The 14,739-nt window shown below is 37.0% G+C and overlaps 1 protein-coding gene across 3 annotated transcripts in view; it reads left to right on the forward strand.

Moving 5' to 3' along the window:
* Positions 1 to 14,424, forward strand: part of LOC131158231 (uncharacterized) — an 86,660-nt gene extending 72,236 nt beyond the window's left edge. For all 3 annotated transcript variants that reach the window (XM_058112954.1, XM_058112956.1, XM_058112955.1), the window contains 3 exons: positions 11,368 to 11,612; positions 11,698 to 12,869; positions 13,971 to 14,424. In XM_058112954.1, coding sequence (XP_057968937.1) covers positions 11,368 to 11,612; positions 11,698 to 12,869; positions 13,971 to 14,044 — 1,491 coding nt within the window. In that variant the 3' untranslated portion in view covers positions 14,045 to 14,424. The remainder of the gene's footprint in view (positions 1 to 11,367; positions 11,613 to 11,697; positions 12,870 to 13,970) is intronic.
* Positions 14,425 to 14,739: the final 315 nt, after the last annotated feature.

A 14,739-nucleotide genomic window follows, 5' to 3' on the forward strand; every position in this document is an offset into this window, starting at 1 on the left:
GCTTGTGGCTGCACTTGTACCTCACCCATAGGTGCAACATCAGGCAAGTAGTGCTGCACAATAACTTGCTCCCCTAACTTCTTTCTGAGACGAGACATGAAAAACTGGGTGTACATTAGAACTTGTTAGTAAGTCAAGAAGATAAGCAACAAAGCCTATATGTTTTAAGATCTTATAAGACCCGTAGAATCAAGGAGGCAACTGCATTGAAGAAAGAACAGTCATAGATATCTGTCCATAGGGTTGTAGCTTGAGAAATATCCAATCTCCCACTAAGAATTCCCTTTCACTATGGTGCTTATCAGCTTGTTGTTTCATACGAGCTTGAGCTGCAACAAGATTTTCCTTGAGGTGCTGAAGCACTTTTGTCTTCATCATGTAAGAGGAGCACGACCATAAACAACCTCAGATGGAGTCAACTTGATGAAGGAATGATAAGTGGTATTATACCACCATTTCACCCATGGGAGTCATCGCACCCAATCCTTCAGTTTGTCACTAGCAAAGCAACAAAGATAAATCTCCAAGCACCTGTTAACAACTTCAGTTTGCTCATTTGATTGTGGATGATATGCAGTGCTCATATTCAATTGTGTTCCTTGCAAATGGAAAAACTCCTTCCAAAAGTTGCTGGTAAATACTTTGACAAGATCACTAACAATAGTCTGAGGAATTCCATGCAAAACTTGACAATATTTTCAACAAAAGTACGAGCAATACTTATAGCATTATAAGAGTGAGTTATGACACAAATGAGCATATTTTGTGAGACAGTCCATAACAAAAGAAATAGTAAACTTACCATGAGAAGATGGTAGTCCCTCACTGAAATCCATGGAGATATCAGTCGAAGCTTCTTCTGGAATATGAAGAGGTTGTAGAAAGCCTGGTCTCACCACGGTTTCCCCTTTCTGTTATTGAGAAACATCACATTCTGCCACGAACTTTTTGATTTCACCCTTCATTCCCTTCCAGTAAAATTCCTGAGAAATGTGCTTGTAGGTTCTATGAAAACCAGAGTCACCTGCAGCCGGTGATGCGTGTAATTCTTGCTGTATGGTTTGCTTGTGAATTGAATTAGGCGCTAAAAAATCCTCCCTTTATACAGCAAGTTTAAAGAGTCCCAAAGGTAAGGAAGGACTGAAGTTGGCTCTTTTTGCAGCTTTTGGATAATACCTCTAGTATCCAAATTTTGCCCCCATTCTTTCCTAATTTGTTCAAGAGTAGTACATGCAGATATAGAAATAGCTATAAGTTCAACCTGTTAAGGAAGTTGTGAGAGTGCATCTGCCACCACATTCTTAGTCCCTTTCTTGTAAGTAATCTTATAATCATAGCCCAACAACTTTGTGACCCACTTTTGTTGTTCCATGGAAGAGATTTGTTGCTCTAAAAAATACTTAGGACTCTTGTGATCAGTTCAGATTTGAAAATGCTGACCAAATAAATATGGTCTCCATTTTGTAACTGCATGCAATATGGCTAGCATCTCTTTCTCATAAACAGACATGCTGATATCGGATGGAGAAAGAGCCTCACTAGTAAAAGCAATGGGGCGTTTGTCTTGCATTTAAACTGCTCCAATGCCAACTTCTGATGCATCATACTCAATGATGAACACCTTGTTGAAATTTGGCTAGGCAAGAATTGGTGTGGTGAACATTGCGTACTTAAGCTTGAAAAAGACTTGTTCAGCTTTCTCACTCCACCTGAATGCATCCTTTTTTAGTAGAGCTGTCAGTGGAGCAGCATCTTTCCATAATCCTTGACAAACTTGCGGTGGTAACCAGTTTATCCCAAAATTTCTCGTAGCATTTTGATTGTTTGTGGAATAGGCCAGTTTGTCATCACGTGTATTTTAGAAGGGTCAGCTGAACACCTTCTTGCGAAACAGTATGCCCAAGGTATTCGACATGTGATTGAGCAATTGCATTTAGATTTCTTGACAAGCAAATGATGTTCATGAAGAGTGGTGAATACATTCGCAAATGACCTAAATGATCTTCAAGAGATGAGCTATATATCAAGATATCATCAAAAAATAAGAGAGCAAAATTACATAAATAAGGTCGGAAAATGTCATTCATGAGACTTTGGGAGCCATTGTGAGTTCTAAATGCAATCTTCTGAATGTCATCCTTGTATGCCTGAACAAGCGATAGCCTAATCTCAAGTCAAATTTGGTGAAATGCTGGGCACCTCCCAACTCATCTAACAATTCATCCACGACAAAGATAGGATATTTATCCTTCACAGTGTTCTTGTTCAGTGCTTGATAATCAACACACATCCGCCAAGAAGCATCCTTCTTCGTCATTAATAAGATAGGAGAAGAATATGGATTGACACTTGGTTGAATTATGCCCACATTTAGCATTTTTTTCTCTTCTTCTCTTTCTGCTTTCTAAAAATAAGGAGAGCGATAAGAACGGACATGAGTAGGGACAGTACTTGGCAATAGAGGAATACTGTGATCATGTATTCGCTGAGGTGGCAATCCCTGTGGCTTTGCAAATAGGTCAGAAAATTATGAAATAAGAGAGTCTAGTCCTTCATCCTGTTCAGATTGATGTTGTAACTCTTGTGCTCGAAGTTGTACCAAGCAACCATGTGGCTCCTTTTTAAAGAGCTTCTCCATCTGATGGCTTGAAACTATAGTGACATTACCACAACATTTGCCTTTAAGAGTCACTCTCTGGCCATTCACAGCAAACTTTTTAACTAGTTTAGAGAAATTCCAAGCTATATCACCTAAAGTCCTTAACCATTTAATACCCAAAACCACTTCATAGTCTTCTAGTGGTAACAAAAAGAAATCAACATACAAGGCATGGTTTTGCATTGTAAGTTTAACCCTCGGACACTTGCTCTAACATGTCAAGGTCCTTCCATTTATAGCCTTCGCATCAAACTTTTCACATTGCTCCACAGGATAGAGTAGTCGTTTAGTAGTTTTAGCATCTATGAAATTACTAGTGATGGTAAGAGGTTGGCATTTTAGGATATGACTAATTTTCATGGTTTGAGGATTAGCATAACTAGCTAAAGCATGAATTGAAGAAATAATAGATTCATCATTATCATCAGATTCCATGCCTTTCTGATCTGAATAAGGGGGGTCATCCTCGACCTCTTCTGACTCCTTCATTGGTGCAATCATCAACAGTTGCCCCTTTTTGCAATGGTGCCTCTATGCCACTTAATGCTAACACAAACCTTTTGTCATTCTCTCTTTAACTTCCTTATGAATCAATCGTTTGCCAAGAGGATTGTGAGGAGCAGGTGGTGTGATAGTGTTGCTGATTTTCTGTTTGCTAATGGTCTTGTTGGAGCGGCATCATTCTTCTCCTAACTAACTTCTCTTCTTCTAACCGTGCAAAGGAAATTACAGTAGTCATAGTTTGTGGCCGACATACTTTGACCTCACGCTGAATGTAAGAGAGGAGACCTATAATAAAAGTACCGACGAGTTGGCTTTCATTCTAATCATTAGTTCTATTTGATAGTCGCTCAAATCGTGCCTGGTACTGCAAGACAGTGCTAGTTTGGCATATTTTAGCAAGCTTTCCATTGATATTCTCATATTAGTGGTTCCAAATCGGACAAGTAACCCAAAACAAGTTCTACCCATGAAGGCATTCCATAAGAACCTTTGAACCAGTCATACCATTGCATAGTATTGCAATCTAGACTAATAGAAGCAATCTCAACTTTATATGTTTCTAGAGTGCAGCGAAATGAAAGTATTTTTCAGCCTTAGAAACCCAACCGGTAGGGTCATCACTGTCCCACTGAGGAAATTCCACCTTCATACGGGAAGGGCCACAATCACGCTCTACCTGGAACCTCCTTTGTGCACGTACGACTGCTCCCTACTATTAGTTGATGTAGAGGCATCATCTTCTCTCTCCGTGGGAAGATGTAATGAGTAGTTTACAGTGCGATGCTTGGATCTCTTCAAATTGAGACTTAAACATATTGCTAAGTTCAGCCTTTAGCCTAGCTTTCATTTGGGACTCTACTGAATTTTTTGAGGCCATTGCGTATGAGTGAAGATCAAGAATTCCAATATCTTGCTTTTGTTGTGGGTTAATGGCATTCACTAGAACGCCGACTCTGATACCAAAGGATAAGACCCTAGGGAAGAAATTGTGGAAGTTTTAAGAAGGGAAAATAGTAAGAGAAAATAGAGTTTGATCACTTCGAGGGAATCTGCCTCCAAATTACATGAAGGCTTTGAATTATGTTATTGCTTGGATGGAAAAGCCTCATAGGGTTACATATATATAGGGTAGGGAAACTTACTCCTATTAAGAATGTAAAATATCCCAATGCTAGTCCTTAATGGACTCAGTCCCAAATTCCCAATTGATTTGGGAATCCTAACACATTAAATAAAAATCTCAACAATAAATTGAATTCATTGGGAATAATAATAGATTAATTAGAAATCCCAATTGATTTGGGAATCCTATCATTAAATGGAATATCCCAATTGATTTGGGAATCCTAACAACACCCAAACTCCATGGGGAATACTGATGGCCTATAAATCCAATTGATTTGGGAATCCTATCATTAAATAGAAAATCCAATAGATTTGGGAATCCTAACAGCACCCAAACTCCATGGGGAATAATGATGGTCTATAAATGAAAGCAAGGATGGAGCCCCCTTCCTTGTCAAAGAAGTTTTCCTGCTGGATGGTTTCTTTGAACTGCAATTTATTCCATGGGAAGTAGAAAGATCTCTATTTTCTTGGATTTTCTGGATGGTTGTTGCTGATATAAATTGTCATAGATGGCCTATGACTCATCTTTATGAAAGACCTGCAATTGCAATGAGAGTATAGCCCCTGTTGTTACCACTTATAAATACTGATGTCACTTATATGAAGTACTTGAAGTAAATATAGGACTTGAAATTATAATTTCCTTGGTTTTGCTGTACTTTCAAATTTGGAGCCTGCATAAGCTTCTTTTAGCCTCACTGGATTTTGAAAAGGAACTTTTTAAAAGTAAACTGATGAAAAGGAGCTGATTGAGATTGCTGTTGAAAATTGCCCGCCCGCAGCACACCCCCCCCCCCCCCCACCCGCCAAAGAGGGAAAAAATTGCTGTTAGAGATGGAAAATTCTAAATGTTTAATAAAAATGTTGTAAACTGTCTGAAAATATATAAAATGACTGGAATGGATATGTATTTTTAGGAAATGTAATTAATGTATTGATAAATTTGTATTGTAAAAAGAAAATGGCTAAGAACACCAATGGAATAGAATAAATTGTTTCCAAGAAAGGTAGCTCTTAGCTTTTTGTAGTTTAAAATCCAGAGCTTTTAAAAGTTCCCCTAAAAAGCTAAAAGTTTTTTAAAAGCTGGAAGAGCTATTTACCAAACGCATTATACCCAGCTTTTACTTTTAAAAGGAGAAGTTGAGGCAAAAACAGGGGGCCAACCTGACCCTTGATTTGGATTATATTTGTTTTACCCATTTGGTAGTTATTGATTGTTAATCTTACAACGTGGGAGGTGTCCTCAAGCTAGGTTTTCAATTTCAACTCTCATCTAAAATTTCATGGTGCCAAAATTCTTGAATTTTGATGTCAATGGAAATTAGTATTAAAGAATGGAATTCTTTTATGAAACTTTAGAAACTATTGATAGACATAATAATACTTGATGTTGTCCTTGGTCATCGTCAAATCAACTAAGGCATCCACCTTGCTTTCTTTGACATGTCATTAATGCCATCAATTACTAAGTACAATGTTTGTTTCCTTGTCCATGTCTAATCCAATCATTGAAACCATGTTTGCAAACTAGAATCATGGGGTAGAAGCCATCAACAGAAACCAATTCTTGTTTTGGGCATGCTAATGTTGTCGTCTAAATTTTCTTGACCTAATGACAATGATAGGTCTCCTTTTCTATTTATAATATGTGCCAAGTACATAATGGCCATAATATCCTCACTAACTCTTAGTTATTAACATAGGTAATAATACTAAATGACCAATAACACCCCCCTCAAGTAGGAGCATAGATATCATATGCTTTAGTATTATTACAAATTGATTGTTACAAATCATTTTAATTTGAGCGCTCACTGAAGTTTTATTGAACATATTCGGACGACTTCAAATGAGAGGTTTCAATGAGCTTCTACATAAGTTTTTCCTGCACAAAATGAAGTACTTTGATATGCTTTGTTCTCTCATGGAATGCTGGATAGGAGGCAATGTGAATAGCAATCTGATATCACACATCAACTTCATAGGGTAAGATTATGGAAACCCAAATTCTTCCAACATGTTCTTCAACCAACAAATTCACATGTTGTGAACAACAACATTCCATGGGCTCATTGGAGGAAAATCTATTAATTGGCTCACAACACATGTTGCAAAGAATATATTTGGTCCCATGGTTGTAAGGTACTTTTACTTACCAACAAATCTTCGATATCATCTTGGATCAGCTAACAAATTCCCCTCATCTGTTAATAATTTGTTGTTGAGGATCATAGGTATATTAGCAGGTTTGGATCCCTACGGTCCAGTGTCATCTAAAAGTCTTTGTGACTGTCCCTATATTGGATCTGAATATTTCTCTATCCACGAAGTACTTTAATGGAACCAAATCTCCAACCTTAAACTTTGTCTGTAGAAATATCTTCAAACTCTCTATACCCTGGTCATGATTACCAGAAATTACAATGTCATCTATGTGCACAATGAGAAAAAACAGCGATAGAATACGAAGAGATCTTCACACATAATTGAAGGTCAAACTAAAGAACAGCTGCATTGAACCTGCCAAACCATGTTCTGGAATATTGTTTTAAACCATACATGGATTTCTTTAGATGAACACCAATTCTGACTCCCCTTTACCTACAAACCCAGGTGGTTGTCCTATACATACCTCTTCCAAAAGATTTAGGAAGGAATTTTTCACATATGATGGAAAGGCCAATGACTAGTGGTGGGTAAGGAGATGAACAAACAAATTGAGGCAAGTTTGGTGACTCATAAATATGTGCCAAAATTAATCCAAACCGCGCCAACTGCATATATCCTTTAGCAACTAGATAGACCTTTTTCATGAGCCTCTGAACTATCAGGATTTGCCATCACAGTACACAGCCAGTTCCAAAGTGTCATTATCATGTATTGCACTCATCTCTTTAGTCATTGCAGTCCTCTACCCAAAATGGGATAACGCTTCAGCACACATTTATGGAAAGCAACATCATAAAGAAACTAACAAAAGAGATATGAGGGTTGTAAGAAATCAAGAAACCATAGCAACAAAATTAGTGATAGGATGTTTGACAAGTGCATTTTGAAGTAGGACGCTCAACATCATTAGATAATGAAACCAAAGGTAGAAGTTGGAGGAGGCTCTATTCTCCTGAGTCGTTTTCAAATGTACCCTTGCAAATTAGGATGACCCAGGCGACTAGAAGGACTCAAACTAGATGCAGATGCAAGATGATGACTAGGGAGAGAGAATAGGACATGATCTGGAAGGTTGGGCAGATGAAAGGACTCAAGGAATCATGATACTATGGGGTACACTCAAAGAAGGGAACATGAGAAGAAACAAAAGTGCTATGCAATGTATGACTATAGTTGACATATCCCTTTTTGATCGCATGAGGATCTAACTTATCCAAGCTTGGAGTTAATTGAGGGACAAAGGGTGCACACCCAAATATATGCGGTAATGGGAACAATAGAGCATTTGGGAAGAGAACAAAATATGATATTTTACCATCAAGAATAGAGGATGGCATAAGAAAGCACCACATCACCCCAAAACACTTCTAGGTGCATTCATTTAATACAGCAGGGTACAAGTGATTTCAAGCATATGTCTATTTTCCCTCTTTGTAACTACATTTTGTTGAGAGTGGACACAAAATTATTTAAGAATCATGCTATGCTAGGACTACAAAATATTCAGATAGGAAAATTAGATTGTCTTAATCTTAGAGAAAAAGGAAGAAAATATGTAACTCAAAACTATTAAATAGTGACAAAATAGACACAACCTGACTGAGACCACAACTTCAAAATTGGCTAAGATGAAAGGTCTTAACCCCTTTTTATCGACTCTGGAAGGAAACAGACCACAATATTGCTTTCCTAACTGACAGGACCTACATGGAAGACTAGACATATAAGTCAAAGTAGAAATTAATTGTTTTAACTTGTCCAATGAAGGATGACCAAGGAGGCAATGAATTTGAGGTGGCTTAACAACAGTAATGCATGCAATAGGGGGAGATTGCGACCCAAAGTAGTAAGTGCCACCAGTTTTATTCCTCCTCCAATCATCTTCCTTGTCTTAAAATCTTGAATGGCAAGAGAGTGAGGAAAGAATGTTACAAATCAATTCATGGTTTTTGTAAGTTTGCTAACTGACATAAGATTAAAGGGCAAATTAGGAATATATGAAACAGAAAAGAGAGGCACAGGAAGTAGGATTTACCGCCATTATTCCTTAATAGCATTAGCGGGCCCATGAGCAAGGGTAACATGAGGTAAGCTTTTAGAATGCTGGTGGGTGGAAAAGAAATTGGTTATTCATGTCATTGTTGTGAAACCTGAATCTATACTAGATGACAGGCAAGCTGTAGGGTGACTCATCAGAGAAAGAGATGCAATGAGAAGAGAAGCTTGCTTAGATGCCTGATACTGCAATTTATAATACTCATCCTTGAAATAGGTACAGCTCCCCATTTACTAAGGGGGATTTAATGTGGGGGGTTACTGTGAAGATCTCAACACTGCCAAGTTCTATAACCTCCTCATCTGCAATGAGTATGCTTGTATCAGGGGCCGTTACAAGGCCGATCCCTTCTGTTGTGACCACTTGAATTGCCTCAGGAACCTCTGTGACTACTTGGTTGAAACAAGGTCCGCATTCTATAGCAAAGGAAGCCTTCTTGGAACTAGAGATCAAATCACCAGCACTAGGGCTGAGGAATGGGCGCTGGAAGAAGTAGAAAGGTCATTCTCCTCCGTGTATGTTTCGTCTAATTCCTGTTGGTTTTCAGATATATCATCCCCTAAATCCTCTGATATTGCTTCTTTTGTACCTGAGTATGCTGTCAATAGATCCACCTTTTGCATCCGTGTCTCAATGCGAATTGTGTTGTCTTCTGGATGCACCACTGCATCTACCTTCTGCTGGACCAAGGGGCTATTAGGGGATTTTGAAATTGGTTTGCAATGTGGTTTTCTCACATCAATGGCTCATATATGGTTTATATCATGCAATTATGTAATACAATAAAAATATAAGCATATTCAATAAATATTAATGAAAGTTTTAAATCAATTAAATATTATTTCTTATGTTAACGTCACTAATTTTGACATAAAATACTAAAGAAAATATTTTAGTTAATATCTGCATTCAATTTTCATAAAAAGTTAAGACTTTTAAACCTATCATTCATATCCTTCTTGTAATAATCATTATTTGGCCCACAACCTGACAACTTAAGCTTTTTGATGAAGTGGTAATTGCACATGGTATCAGAGCTATTGCTAGGCCCTGTGTTTTGGGCTCGTTGCCCACATTTATTGTTTCTTTTCTTATTTTGTATAATGAGTGCTGTCTATCGATTGTTTACCTCTCCACGTGCAATCAGGCTGCTTGTGTGGAGGAGCGTTAAGACTTGATATACCGTACAGCTTAAGCTTTTAGTAAATTGGTAATCTAACAATTTCCAATGAAAGAAGATTTACTAATACAAATTTTAATTTGGAGGGATTTGAGTCTCCGATTTCAGTTTTGAGAAAAATTTTGTCCCATTGTAAATTTTTTGAAATCATGGGATGGATATATTTTTAGAACAAGAACTGAAATTGACTAACATTTCAATTTTGAGGGTAATGGAAAGTGGAAATCTTGGCTAAAATTTTGACAATTCATGGAAATTAGAGAACACTTTTCGTCCTCACCTAAGTGGTTACATGCTGGGTGGGGCTACTTAAGAGAAGTACAAAGCTGTTCTTGACATGAGTATACCTTCTGCTTCATAATCAAGCCCCAATTCCAATTGGAGGTACCATAGGGCCAGCTGTCTTCTTTTTTCTTTTCTTTTTTTGTTGCTTCCTCTTTGTTGCCACTTCTCTACCATCATCATCAGCTTATCATCATCTTCTTCTTCCCCTTCTTTCCACTCTGCTGTATTTTTTATGCTGTTTTTTTTTTTGTTTGAGGCACCCATTGGATATTGCAAGTTTGTCTCTGCTTCCATTGCTTAAGAGGTTTCGAAAACCACTGCCTGCTTTTGTTATGATTCTTCTACTTCATCCTTCTGCCTTCCTCCCTTTATCTAGCTTAATGACTTTCTTGTTTACCTATCTTGCTTTTTTTTTTTTGGGTTGTGGGGAGGGTTTGTTTTTCATTCTCTTATCCACATTCCCTTGTAATTGGGGTTGCAATTGCATTAAAAAAGTTGCTTATTTATTTTCTTCTATATAAATAAATTTGAGGTTTACTTGTGTTAGCTGATATCTGCTTAGTTGGTGTGAATTTTTGGTCACTTCACTAGTTTTCTTGCTTATTAAAATTTATAGTGAATTTCCCTTTCCTGCATTTTCCGTAGTCTACTAAATTTGGCCAATCCAACCTGGTGGGGCTCAGGACTTGGTTATTGTTGTGTTAATCTATTGAACTGATGCGCGTGGAATAACATCCAATTTTGAATTTAAAAGTTTTCTAGTTGTTTCTGAAACCATTTGAGAGCTTAGTTTGTAATAATTCAAAGTATGATGACTTTACTAATATATTTCCCTGTGCTTGACATCCATAGGGTTTAGAACTCTCTTCCCTCCCTTCCTCTCTCCCATCTAGTTTCATTTATTTTTCTAACCTTTTCTTTCCTCCGTATTTAGTGGTCATTTTTGTAATTTTGTATCATAAGAAACTCGGTGAGACCCCAGAGGGATAATTAAGTGGTAAAGTGCTGCTGCATATGAATACCCTAATATTATCTAAAGCACATGGGAACAGCTTCAGTTATGCACTTGTAAACACATGCACCCATAATACACTCACATTGGTGTGCCGTGCAATTCGAATCATGAATCATAAGATTCAAATTGAGAAATGTATGGTCCATGGTCTTTTAAAAAAAAAATTATTTTTTGATTTCGTGCTAGATTTGAATTGTCAATCTAGTAAATCAAATTGAAATTCGAATTAATAATTGTATGGCTTTGACTTTTGACAAATGGTGGCAAGTTCGAAGCTTTTTTTAAATTGTCTTGCATATGATAAGATGTCCTTTCTTTTTCTTCCTTTTATTCCTGATTTAAAATTTTGATTTTTTTTTTTCAACTGCCAGTATAGAATGCACCCAGAGATATGTCGATTTCCTTCTCTGCATTTTTATGACAGCAAATTATTAAATGGAGATCAGATGTCTAGCAAATCAGCAACATTCCATGAGACTCCAGGCCTTGGACCCTATATTTTCTTTGATGTTGTTGGTGGCAAGGAGCTTCGTGGTAAAAATTCTGGTGCATTGTCCCTCTATAATGAACAGGAGGCTGATGCTGCAGTTGAAATACTGATGTTTTTCAGTCAGAGGTATATTTTCTTTGACCCAGTCCTATCACTATTGATGTGATTCATGTAGTTAGTCTATAATCAATGCAACTTGGGATATGCATAGGTACCCATCTGAGTTTGTTGGTGAGAGAATTGGTATCATAACTCCATATAAGTGTCAACTTTCTCTTTTGCGTTCACGGTTCTCTAGTGCATTTGGACCTTCTGTTACAGCTGATATGGAATTTAATACTGTTGATGGTTTCCAAGGCCGGGAGGTTGATATACTGGTGCTTTCCACAGTCAGAGCAGCAGGTTCATGCTCTACAGAAACTGGAATAAACTCGAGCAGTATAGGATTTGTTGCGGATGTAAGAAGGATGAATGTTGCTTTGACGAGGGCAAAGCTCTCCCTGTGGATTTTGGGTAATGCAAAAACGTTGAACACAAACCATAGTTGGGCTGCTCTTGTGAAGGATGCTAAAGAGAGAAATTTGATCATATCTTGTAAAATGCCCTACCAGTCCATTTTCAAATCAGCATTGAGAATGAAATCTGAGTCAGAAAAATTTAATACGCATTCCAAACCGCTGGTAAAAAGCTCTAGGCAGCATGTCAAACAAGATAAACACAATACTAAGGGGACCAGTGCAGGGGAAAGAAAATATATTGGTTGTGAAGCTGAAAGAAACAAAAGAGTAGCCGGAGAAGACCATGATTTTCCAGCAGATGTCCAAAGGAACAAAAGGACCAGAGATGAGCACAGCTTTTCAATGAAGGACGACTTTAGGTCTTTAGGTGTTGCTGATAAGGACAGTAGAACCTCCAAAGATTTGAAGTCTAAAACTGCAGGAGAAAATGTTAGCAATGCTGAAGATAAGCATAGAGGGAGTATGGAAAAAACACTTAATTTGGGGAATGCTCATAGAGATAAGAAGAAAGTTACTGATGAAAATTCTAGGGGTAAACATTTGAAGCCGCAAGTGTCGAGGGAGTCGAAGGAATATTTTGAGCATAATAAAACCCATACTAAGAAGGATGTTTCAAAATCCTCCATTGATGGAGTCCATCGTGAAAGAGAAGGAAATGATGGATGTGGAGTCCCCAGTCAAGTTCAAACGCATGGTGATTTGATTGCAAAAAGGAGGCAACAGCGGGATGCCGTTGAAGCCCTTCTTTCTTCAGCTCTTGTATCCTCAAGGAAGACTGAAATCTCACTGAAATCTGTGTCTTATAAAAGATCTGCCTCGGGATCAGTTGCCGGTGGTGGCATCAGACCAGCCAAAGCAAAGAAAGGTAAAATTTATGACTTCATTGTTCAAATCAAGTATTAATGTCTAGGAGGCATTTTGCTCGAGCTATCCTAAATGCCCTATTAAAATATGGCAATCTCCACCACCACGACCACTATAATAATTATTTAATTGTAATAGCCAAAAGAAATAATAATAATTGTTTTAATCATAATAATGAAAACAAAATAATTAATAACAAGTTTTAATGGTAATAAATAATTATTATTATTAGCAAATAGAAAGGAGCAATTTCACCCAACTGCAACGATCATATGGATGTTTTTCTCGTATGAACTTGGGTTCTCATGGAATCTCAATATTCCGTAAGAAAAGTCGGTATTGAATTCCTCAAATTTTTGTTTTTTTTTCTTTTTCTTTTGGGTGGGTGTGGGGAGGGGGAGAGATCTTGCATTTTCAGGGAAACCAAGATGCTTGCCTTGTAAGATTCCCTTGAAGTCCTAAATGTGGCATCCAAGAATTTAGAGACCATATTGCTAGGAGTCTTGTCTTAACTTTGCACTTTTGGTGGCAGTATCTTTGTTAAATTGATGTCTGAGTTGTTTATGATTTCTTTTATTGTTGATTGGTTGGTCACTTCTGATAATACCTTCTGGCTTCGCAGCAACTCATTCAATCTTGTGGCTCTAGTTATATTGAAAATTTCATGTTAGGGGTTTGTTTATCTAAGCAGTTGTCCAAATGCAGCTTAAAAATTATTTGAAATTTTGATGAAATATTTTTCACTGGAGTCCAATATCTCTATTTTTTCATATTACACAAATTATATTGTTCCAGATCAATTGAATGAGCATAAATTTTCTAGGAGCTTGAATACAGGAATGAGCAGAAGAATATTGATGTTTGAAAAAGATGCTCAACTTTTCAAGATTTGAATCCAGTTTGAAATATTCAATCAGTTGCTTGGATTTCTTAGTTCTTGCTTTGATTTTTTGGCGCATCCCTTATCATAAATTTGGAAAAAGCCCGTCTACCATATCTTATAGTGCCGTTAACGCAGTATGTGCTGTCCATAATACATTCTTCTGGAGTCTCATTTGCGGTGATAATTTAATTTAACGAAGTATTATTTCATTTCTCACAGTTCCAGGGGCACCCTCAACATCTACACTGCAGAAGCACACTGATCAGACCCATGAAGGTGGGAGTCACAAATGAAATATGACTCCTTTCATAAGCTCTGATTCAAGATCTAAAAGGAGCATTGCGGGCTGTAAAGAGAAGGCCGCCTGGCTTTTGTCTCAGCTGTTTTAGCGGCCACTCCATTTGGGTTTTATGATTGCTTGAAGCAGCAGTAATTGAGGCTATAATCAGGATTAGCGCTTGTGAGCTTTTGGGTTGCCTTGTACATCAAATTTTGTATCCATCGTAATTGGTATGAGTCTCTTTTTATTTGTATTCCTTTTGTAAATTTTTATATCTAATTCTTTGTTGAAGGTCACCAAACCATTATTGGTTAACTCGAGCCTGTCCATGTAAATATTGTTTATATTAAAATAGTTGCTAGAAATCAAAAGCTTCACTTTTATTTTTGCCTATTCTTGTCCATTTGTTTTTGTATTTTGCATTTTCTTATTGACTTTGTGGGTACCATAGACAAGTGTATATTTAATTTTAAATAATTTGTAATATTGTGTGTAGGGGCACAAATTTGGGACATTGTTGACACAGAATAGGCGCAGTTTTGTATTTAACAAATCTTAAAATAGAAGGTACAATTGCACAAGGATGTGTTAATTAAAATAACATAATATTATATTATAGTTAAGCATAGTATCCATGATAAAGATAAAATTTTAAAATAATGCATAAAAATTTTAATAAAAAATTATAACAGCTTCTTGGTTCCTTTT

The sequence above is a fragment of the Malania oleifera genome, chromosome 6 (genome assembly GCF_029873635.1).
Source record: "Malania oleifera isolate guangnan ecotype guangnan chromosome 6, ASM2987363v1, whole genome shotgun sequence".
Classification (NCBI taxonomy): domain Eukaryota; kingdom Viridiplantae; phylum Streptophyta; class Magnoliopsida; order Santalales; family Ximeniaceae; genus Malania; species Malania oleifera.